The sequence below is a fragment of the Clupea harengus genome, chromosome 3 (assembly GCF_900700415.2).
Source record: "Clupea harengus chromosome 3, Ch_v2.0.2, whole genome shotgun sequence".
In the NCBI taxonomy this organism is placed as follows: Eukaryota; Metazoa; Chordata; class Actinopteri; order Clupeiformes; family Clupeidae; genus Clupea; species Clupea harengus.
This window is the reverse complement of record NC_045154.1, coordinates 3,162,444-3,172,443: the sequence shown is the minus strand read 5'-3', so window position 1 is coordinate 3,172,443 and position 10,000 is coordinate 3,162,444. Positions and strand designations below refer to the sequence as shown.

General features: G+C 51.9%; 1 protein-coding gene across 1 annotated transcript in view; it reads left to right on the top strand.

Annotated features, from left to right (window-relative positions):
* The first annotated feature begins 1,991 nt into the window (after positions 1 to 1,991).
* The window catches only part of LOC105895640 (WW domain-containing oxidoreductase), a 14,947-nt gene continuing 6,938 nt past the window's right edge, over positions 1,992 to 10,000 (top strand). Inside the window, exons 1-2 of the mRNA XM_031564241.2 lie at positions 1,992 to 2,025; positions 2,509 to 2,623. Coding sequence (XP_031420101.2) covers positions 1,992 to 2,025; positions 2,509 to 2,623 — 149 coding nt within the window. The remainder of the gene's footprint in view (positions 2,026 to 2,508; positions 2,624 to 10,000) is intronic.

The following is a 10,000-nucleotide window of genomic DNA, read 5'->3' as shown; positions in this document are numbered from 1 at the left end:
AGTGATGTGATGGTGATGGTCTGGGGTGGGTGGAGCAGGTTCAGAGTGATGTGATGGTCTGGGGTTGGTGGAGCAGGTTCAGAGTGATGTGATGGTCTGGGGTTAGGGGAGCAGGTTCAGAGTGATGTGATGATGATGTGATGGTCTGGGGTGGCTGGATCAGGTTCAGAGTGATGTGATGGTCTGGGGTTAGGGGAGCAGGTTCAGAGTGATGTGATGGTCTGGGGTGTGTGGAGCAGGTTCAGAGTGATGTGATGGTCTGGGGTTGGGGGAGCAGGTTCAGAGTGATGTGGTGGTGGTCTGGGGTGGCTGGACCAGGTTCAGAGTGATGTGATGGTCTGGGGTGTGTGGAGCAGGTTCAGAGTGATGTGATGGTGATGGTCTGGGGTGGGTGGAGCAGGTTCAGAGTGATGTGATGGTCTGGGGTTGGTGGAGCAGGGTCAGAGTGATGTGGTCAGCACCTACTACACCTGAGCCACAGGTGATGTGTGAGGTCAGATCAGTAGCTGGTGAGAATCCAGCCGAAGTTTGTCACGCATGATAAGACGGTCATTAAGACTTAGGATGTCTGCCAAACAAAGTTTGTTCTAATTCCAGTTGACCATTCCTGCCTTCCTTTTTTCGTTAATATTGATGAAACACTGTCTGGGTCTGCACCCAATAGATTATGAAATGAATGAATAATTGGTCATCAAAAACAATACTTTTTATTGAGTAATTCAAAGTCAATGCATTCAATGTACTGTGTTTACTGCCTCAGTAAATATTTATTCCACTTGGGAGTCAACCCTCTTTTCCAATCAATCCTTTTTCCTCTCCTCTCCCCCCCCCCCCCCCCCCCCCCCCCCCCCCCCCCCCCCCCCCACACTCTTCCCCTATCTGATTGGACACTGTCTCTGGTATGAAGGGAAATCGTAACCAAAGTCATGTCAGTGTTGCTTTTGAGCAAACACAAACACAAACACAAACACAGTGGAATCTATTTATTGGGCTTGGGTCCATTTCATTGCAGTCATGTCAGCCCCTGATCAGCTGAACTGAAAACGAGGTGATGAATTGATGAGATGATGAAGGCCATCATCTTCTGTCGACGGCCTGTCAGCTTCCTGTCTCCCCTGCTGCCCCATCCCTTGTTTACCCCCTCCAAGTCCCGCCATGCGTGTGTTCATTACTGCAGCCACGTGGGGCACCCATCCAGTGCATTTCTAATTAAGGCCGGGTCCCTGCGTTGTTGATGGTGGTGGTGGTTGTGGTAGGGGCTGAGCTGTGATATTAAACTCATAACTCGCTCGCCTCAGGACAGGTTGATCAGCGGCGCTGGCTGGGAGACCCGCGGTGGCGGCGTCCGCCGTAATGAGCCGGGCGTTCTGCCGACTTCGCTCCTGCGCTGCGCGGCGTGCGCTGCACAGTCGTAGCTGTCCGCCTCGCATCCATCGCAAGCCTCCCACTTTTAATAAAGTTCCTTATGTTATTTGCCCGTTCATCAACAAAACTCCCTAATAAGTGGTGCTATGCCATACAAGCTTCGCTAACACTCACAGCTGTCGTAAAAAAAAAAGAAAAAAAAACCCAGAACACTACCAGTGGCCCAGAGACTCTCCAGTCCAATTAGTTTTGCATATTATGTGCACATTGCGCATGACGCATGCATGTTTCCCGCAGTTCCTCAGTTTTATCACACCTGATTGTTTCATGTTCATAGTTGATCACGGCGTGATCAAATGAGCGATTGATGAACGAATGTGTAGCGGGGAGATTATGAGTTATGGTTCGGCCGGTCTCCTGCCCTCCTGAGGGCTGCCATTGACCTGCGACCATCGGCTGTATGGCCAGGCCTCTCTCCATGATTTATTTGCCTTTCTGAATATTGATTGTGTTACGCAATGATCAAAGGTAAACCTAAAAGCTGATGCTGAGTGGCCCATTATCGTGGGTTGGGGCTTTTTTTTTTTTCATACATAATTTAGCTGGTAAGGCTTTTCCGTGCCATTATGGCCATCAGCTCGGGCGGACCTCGGGCTGCAGGTAAGCCTCTGGGCACTCAGGGCCTCCTGAGCCGACGCTCACAGACAGAGGAGGAAGCAGAGAGAGGACAGATGTGCTGTGTGTCCGCTGGCCTTTAAGGAAGAGATGCTTCCCTGGAGGAAGCTCAGGGTTTTTGGCTGTGGGCTTACCGAAAGCTGGCAGGACAGTTTACTGTCAGTACAGGATAGACTACTCGATGCACTCAACCTTCGCTCGACCAACCAACTCAATCACTCACTGCTCCTGAGGAACACTGCACTCCTAGATGATTTAGTGATGTATGGTGATCACTGAGACTGCAGATGACCTGATACAGTGTCTGCTGAATAAGTAAATGTAACTGTAATGCTTTCTCATTTCTCCTCGTAGGCTTATGCCTGTGATTGTTTGAAACAGTGGTTCTCATACATATGTGTGTGTGAGTGTGTGTGTGTTTGAAACAGTGGTTCTCATACATATGTGTGTGTGTGTGTGTGTGTGTGTGTGTGTTTGTTTTGTCTCCTGTGCAGCATAAGGCTCGAGTGGAGGCCATGCTGCTGGACCTGGCCTCTCTGAGGAGCGTGAGGGAGTTCGCTGAGGAGTTCAAGGCCAAGAAGCTGTGAGTACAACTGACCATCCACCACACGACCCTCTTACACAAACCCATGTCTGCCACTACAGCACCATAGGTGGCTTATGCTTCAACTACGGCGTTCTATAAACGTCTGTTTATATATATACCTTTTCCATAGAGAAGATGTTGTTTTGTATTGACTGAGGAGAGATGTTCATCAGTGAACATGGCTATGAAGCTCAAGCACCACTCCGATGGGTTCTACAGAAAGCCTTTCCCTAGGAGAGATCCCTCAAGGGTCCCACTCTGTGTTGGCCAGTGTACTTGGCACTCGCATCAACTGTCCCGATGAAGGAATGGGATCTCATTGAAGCAGAGTGGAGCGAAGGCTCCAGATATCCTCATGTTCTAGTGGCCAATTTATATGGAGGAGAGCCCAGCAGAGCCAGCATCTGATCTCTCTCCTGAGCCGCTGCCTGGGATTTTACTCCGTACTCCGTACTCCGTACTCCGTCTCTGTCCTGCACTTAGCCAGTGGTCACGGGCCAGAGCCAAACTCTGACCTCCACCCCTCTCCACCTCCACCCCCCTCCCTGCACTCTCTCTCTCCCTGCACTCTCTCCCTGTCTCCATTACTGAGCTATCAAATCAGAGATGGGGCCAAGGGCCAACCTCTCCCATTATAGTCCCCCCCCCCCCCCCGCCTTTTACTCTCTCTCTCTCTCTCTCTCGTGCTATCTCTCTCTCTCTCTCTCGTGCTATCTCTCTCTCTCTCTCTCTCTCTCTCTCGTGCTATCTCTCGGCAGCTCACTTGCTCTTTGCCCCCTCCCTCTCTTTACCCCCCCCCCCCCCCCCCCCCCCCCTCTCCTGGTCAATAAATAAGTACCCCAACCCCTACAACATAATTCCATCAATCTCATCTCTTCAGAGTAATAAGTCCTTCACAGTCTCCTAGTTAAATCAATTACGGACATGCTTTCATAAAGTTACATTCCTCAGTGGAAGGCTCTGGGGCCGGCCGCGCCAGCCGCCAGCCGCCACTCACCAGTCGCCAGTCACGCTGCCTGGAGCCCGTCAATGAGGAAAGGGCCCCGTGATTTATTCCCCCCCATCATAAAGCACTCTGACAGGGCCTCGTAATGTTCGCGGCTCCGGCTTTTTTTTTGGCTGGCGCTGAGTGCAATTCGTCCAGTGTGTTGTTGTGTTTATTTGCTCTTTTGTAATCAGTTGTTTATTATTATTATTATTTGGGCGTGGAGGGCGGTGTGCACCCCCTGCGAGAGGAGCGCTGTTTTAGCGTCGGGGGCGCGCGGCGTCGGTGCCGTGGACCACGCAGACGAGTCGTAATTGTAATCTGGTTCGGAGCGTTCCCTGGTGTGCCGGCACCCGTTGCCGCGGCGTTGTTATGGACCGTCTCTGAGGATGAGTACACGTTGATGAGGGGAACAGAAGACAAGACAATGAGCGAAAGACAAATCACACCATCTGTAGGACGCTGTCATGGTGGAGACTGTACAAACAACAACACTTATGAGGAGAACGCTTGTCCTAGCACTGACAGGAAACAGCCTCTCTGCTTTGGGACTGCATGTTCAGGAGAGGGCAGGAGTGGTGGAAGTGACTTTGTCCTTGACCTCCAGGCTGTGTGCACTGCATGGCCCCACTGGGCCGCGCTCCGCTGGGTCATGCTGGTCTGTGCCGTGCTGTGGTGTGCTGTGGTGTGCTGTAGCATACTGAGCTGGGATCTGTGGGCCTTTGGCCCCTGGCCGCCCCCTAGGCAGGACACTTCTCCGCCCTGAGCCAGAACCAGAGGCCTGGTCCGCTGCCAGCTTCCTCCCTCCTCTTCCTCCCACCTGGCCACCCCTCCCCTGTTGCCCTGCGGCATGGCACTCCGCTGCTGCTCCTGCGGCTTGGTCAGGGATCTCCACACAGTCCCCTCCTCTCCTCTTTTCCCCTCTCCTCTCTTGTCCTCTCCTCCCCTCCCCCTTTCCTCTCCTCTCTCCTCCTCCTCTCCTCTCCTCTCCTGTCCTCTCCTCCCCTCCCCCTTTCCTCTCCTCTCTCCTCCTCCTCTCCTCTCCTCCTCCTCCTCTCCTCTCCCCTCCTCTCCTCTTTTCCCCTCTCCTCTCCCCTCCTCTCCTCTTTTCCCCTCTCCTCTCTTGTCCTCTCCTCCCCTCCCCCTTTCCTCTCCTCTCTCCTCCTCCTCTCCTCTCCTCTCCTCTCCTCTCCTCCCCTCTCCTCTCCCCTCCTCTCCTCCTCCTCCTCTCCTCTCCCCTCCTCTCCTCTTTTCCCCTCTCCTCTCCCCTCCTCTCCTCTCCTCTCCTGTCCTCTCCTCTCCTCTCCTCTCCTCTCCTCTCCTCTTCTCTTCTGTTCTGTGTCTTCTGGGGAGAGATCGTCTCAAAGCTGGTGAAGGATCAGTGTTCATCGTGGATTCTGGAGACTTAGGGTTATGTTTCTGTTGAAACACACACACACACACACACACACACACACACACACACACACACGACTACAGTAGAAGGAAGTAAAGGTAAAGGGAGAGGCAAAGGGCCATTGTGTCTGCCCAGTCTCTGGCTTCTCCACAGCTGGCCGTAATGGAAGGCGATAGCCTCGAACAGTGGGCAGAGATTAACCCATTACCTCCAGGCCATTTGGGACCCAGCCCATTTGTGCCGCGCACTGACCCAGAGTGAACAGGCAGATTGGCTTAAGAGGGGGCCCCGCACTCGTCCCCTAGCAGTGGCCCTCACCTCTGGGTCAAGGTCCCAGAACCTCCCCACCCTGGTCTCCTCCTCCCCCGCCCCCGCCTGCCACCCTCTCTCCACACAGCAGAGCGTTCTCCCACTCCCTCCATAAACTGCCTCCAATTTCCTGGCCATTCAATTTGAGGCGTTGGGAATTGATTGTGTGGCTTCTTAAAAGGCCCTGAATGTGATTTGAGTGTGAAGCGGCCTCATGCTGTTAGCCGTAACCGCGTTAGCAGCAGACACTTCTCCTGATGATGGCCGTGCGCCAGACTGGGGCGGACATGAACGCAGCAGGTGTGTGAGTTTGTCACTTAGGAGGCCAGTGAAAATGGCTGTCTGCTCCTCTCAGCTCTCTGCTGGCTGACTGGATGGAGCTCAGAGCCTGTTGGGAGTCAATTCTCTCTCTTTTGTTTTTATGATTCAAGTGAGTTTCAATTTGTGTCTGTCCAAGGCAGTGTTGGGCTGTCATTCACAAATGTGTCGTTTTGAAGAGGTCTCCATTCATCTCCTGGTTGTGTTCCTGAGGCTCTTCAATATGAGCTGTAGCTCGACACACCACAAAGCTCCCAAGACAGTTTAGAACATCATAACCCGCCATCTTCTGTACTATAGAATTACTGCATTGTCAAACAAAGGGCAGGACACCCCATATAATGCCACCATTTTGGATAAGCAAAAAAAACACAAGTTCTCTGTCTTTTGAACCATAACTGTGTGTAACCCACTCTAGTGTGCGCTCAAATACAGCGTTCAAGTCTCCTAATCCTCAGAGTGGCTTCATCAGTTCAATATTGTCCACTGTAGTCGTCTAGTGCCGACACACTACACCTGAAAGTCCATAAAGGTTTGCAGAGCACAGTTTGCACATCCAACAACATTAACTACAGCAGTTGTGATATGCGTGCACAGACACACACACACACACACACACACACACACACACACACACACACACACACACACTTACACACACCACAGAGCTCTCCGGTCCCACAGGCGTTGCCGTTCTCCTGTGTTAAATCTCACTTCCCTCACGTGCCTGTTTCTCTCATGTGTGTTTGCCCCGAGGAGCTCAAACTCACCCTACACTACTTCAGTGTGTGTGTGTGTGTGTGTGTGTGTGTGTGTGTGTGTGTGTGTGTGTGTGCCCCCTTCTCTCTTGCCAAGGTTGTATTTCTTCATTAGTGATAGCGCGGGCCGTGGAGTCTCGGGGGACGCCAGAGTAGATTAATTCTGATCAGAATGTGAAGCTGCTCAGGTGTGAATGGCAGCAGGCAGCTGCTGGGGCTGCCTCACACCCCTGCCCTACGCACACACACACACACACACACACACACACACACACACACACACACACACACTCAAACAGCCCAGAACCACAATCACACACACACACGCACACAGACACACACAGCCTAGCACCACAAACACACATTCTGTCTCTGTCTGACGCGCACACAGACACACATGCTCAGTGAGAGGGTGAAAGAGGGAGGGAGCCGTATAAACACACTGTAAACACACACACAAGCATAAACACAGCCATACACACACACACACTGAGAGTCTGAGAGCCTGAGCTCAGGGGCCGATCTCTCTTGTCTTCTCCATCTCTCTTGTGCTCTTACATGTGCGTGGCTTCAGTGGTTGTGTTCAGAGTCTCTCTCTTCCACTCTCCACTCTTCTTTCAGTCTCCACATTGGAACACCAGCATTGGTGCAGCTCACAATCGCTCCTGGTCATTCCACTCCTGTGTTTTCACACTACAACTCACACTGATGAAGCAGTCTCCGTTAAGATCTTTACAAATGTCTTCTCGCTTTCTTTCTCTCTGTGTGTTTGTGTGTGTGTGTGTGTGTGTTTCTGAGAAAGTGTGTGTGTGTGTGTGTGTGTGTGTGTGTGTGTGTGTCGGAGCGCTCCTGTAACTGCCTGCCTCTCAGCGCCATATAAACTGGGCCTCCTAATGAGCGGCGATGAGAACACCGGGAAGGCGAAGACCAAAAAAAAAAGCCAATCACTCTTTTATGTGTGGAGATTATTACCAGGTCAGAGGTCGTGCCCGCGGGGTTCTTTTAAAGTAAATGTGGAGCGTTAGCCGTCCCCGTGCGGCCGTTAGCGCCCCCACGCCGCCCACGCGTAAATTGCACATCTGTGCTGTGGTGGTTGTGGGCCTGGACCCCCCCCTCCTCTCCTCCCCCCTCCCCCAAACGCGTTAGTGGTCTTAACGGTGTTTTTTTTACATTACCTGCGGCCCCCCCCCATTAAAGCCCTTTGTTAAGGTCTGTGCTTCTGCTTATGAGTTGCGGCTGGGCAGAGATTAGAAATAAGGAGAGGGAGCGCGGCCGGCTTGTTGTTAAGTCTGGCACAGCACATCAGGAGAGTTACGGCTCTTTTATAGGCCACACGGCTAGACTTGGGTGTCTTCCTGCTGTTAAAACACTTATTCAGGTGGAGAATTCAGCCAACACATCGCACACAAAAGTGACACGTATAAAGAGATGTTTGACTCCGGGCCACTGAAATGTATAACTACTCTCTTTTGAGGTGTCCAATGAGGTAGTGTGTGGGAGGGGGGGGGTTTAAAAAATGCAGCTTGTTGGCAGTTGTGGTGTGTGTGTGTGCGTGCGTGTGCGTGTGTGTGTGTGTGTTTTTAGTGTTTGGTGGGGGGGGGGGGGGGGGGGGGGGGGGGGGGGTTGTTTGTTGTCGCTCCTGTGTTGTGGAGCGTTGTTGAGGAAGCTGTTGGGAGTCTCTTCCCCTCTCTCCCCCGGGTGTGGAGCCTGAGCGCACGCTCATGTTCTCTCTTTCCATGATGCGTCTCACTCTGCCATGAACACTCATCGTGTTTCACGTCACTCACACACACACACACACACACACACACACACACACACACACACACACACACACTCACACACACTCACAGTCACACACACACACACACACACACACACACACACACACTCACACACACACACACACTCACACACACACACACACACACACACACAGACACACACACTCACAGACACACACACTCACAGACACACACACACTCACAGACACACACACACACACACACACACACACACACACACACTCACACACACTCACAGACACACACACACACACTCAGAAGCACACTTCATTAGAGCCCAGCTGAGGTCTTAATTGTGCCTGCATGAGTGGCTGCCGTGGGGCTGGTGGGAGCCAGGGCCTGGGAGGGTGTCAGGCAGCCGCAAATCACAGATAGCTCTCCCGCTCCGCACGCCTCCACAGAGGCCTGGTCCTCCAAGGGGGGCGAGATGTTCTCTTCGTCTATGGACTTCACGACTGAGTGAATGAGTGACTGAGAAAGTGTGTGTGTGTGTGTGTGTGTGTGTGTGTGTGTAAGACAGAGAGAGAGAGAGAGAGAGAGAGAGAGAGAGAGAGAGAGAGAAGGAGAGGGAGAGAGAGTGTGTGCGCAGTACTCGGAGAACTAGATGCAGCAGGAGTCAACTCACTTTGTCAAGGTCACTCTGAATATCCTTTCTTCATTTCCGAGTAGAAGCCAACATTTTCCCCCCTCTGTGCTGTTGCTGTTGTTGGCCAGAGTGGGCCCTGTCCTTCATGCCCTATTAGCCCCAGAGAGAGCTGCATTACAAATGACCAATTGCCTCTCATTCCCTCTCATTCCCTCACTTTACGTCAATCTTCCGCTTTGGCGTTGAGCTGTGGGAGTTGATTGGACCGTAGTTTGGCATCGAGGTGGAGCCCGCTCTGAGCTCTTGTGTGTCAGAAGTCCTTGGAAACCAACCTCCACCTCCTGAAGTGTGTGTTTGAAACCAACCTCCACCTCTGAAGTGTGTGTTTGAATCAGTGCCGCTGCATCAGCAATATTAGTGTGACTGGACGGAACCAAAATCAAAAAAAGTCTTGTCTGCCGTCCAAAATAGGACATCAAGTGTAGTGTGGTTCTCTTACACCTTCGTAGTTTAAAGGGCAAAGCAAGGCAAAGACTTTTGGGTTACTTTCTTGAGAAAGGAATGTTGACTGATGACATTCTTGCTGTATTTTGTACACACTATTATATAAAAGACTAAAAGACGTCTATACGTAGTCTAATGTAAAACATTATCAGTTGCTAGATCGGCCATTTTGTGCGGTGCTTGTGCTGAGTTGCTGGTTGTTCAGAGTAAGGTGCAGTGTAGTAAGCTTTCCAGTGTGGGGGGTCGTGAAGGTGATCGTACACGGTGGCACCCCTCCACTTTTTTATGCCACAGGATGGCTCATTATAGCGCGGGGCATAACAATTCCTAGATTAATTTTCCAGCATCCAATTTTTAATTAATCGTGCAGGCAGTCTTAAACACAGAGTACACAAATTGCCCGTGGCCCTTCATAATGAATTCTAATGGAAGAAATTAAAAATTGGTGGGGTGGATTCAGATTGTTCTGCGGCGTTGCTGCGCTTTCGAGCCCACTGGAGCGACTCTGTCAAAGGCAAGGATGTTGCCGTGGTGATGTGGACGCCGTGGCTCCAGCCCTGGCGCGCGAGCAAGGAGGATCATGGGACGCGCTCCGATGAGGCATGAGGGGAGGTCCGGCAAGCCTGCTGGCGTCTCTCAAGGAGCTCAGTGACTCCTGCAAGGAGACCTCACATTTCACCATGCTTTATTCCTCACAGAGTTTGCCTTTATGC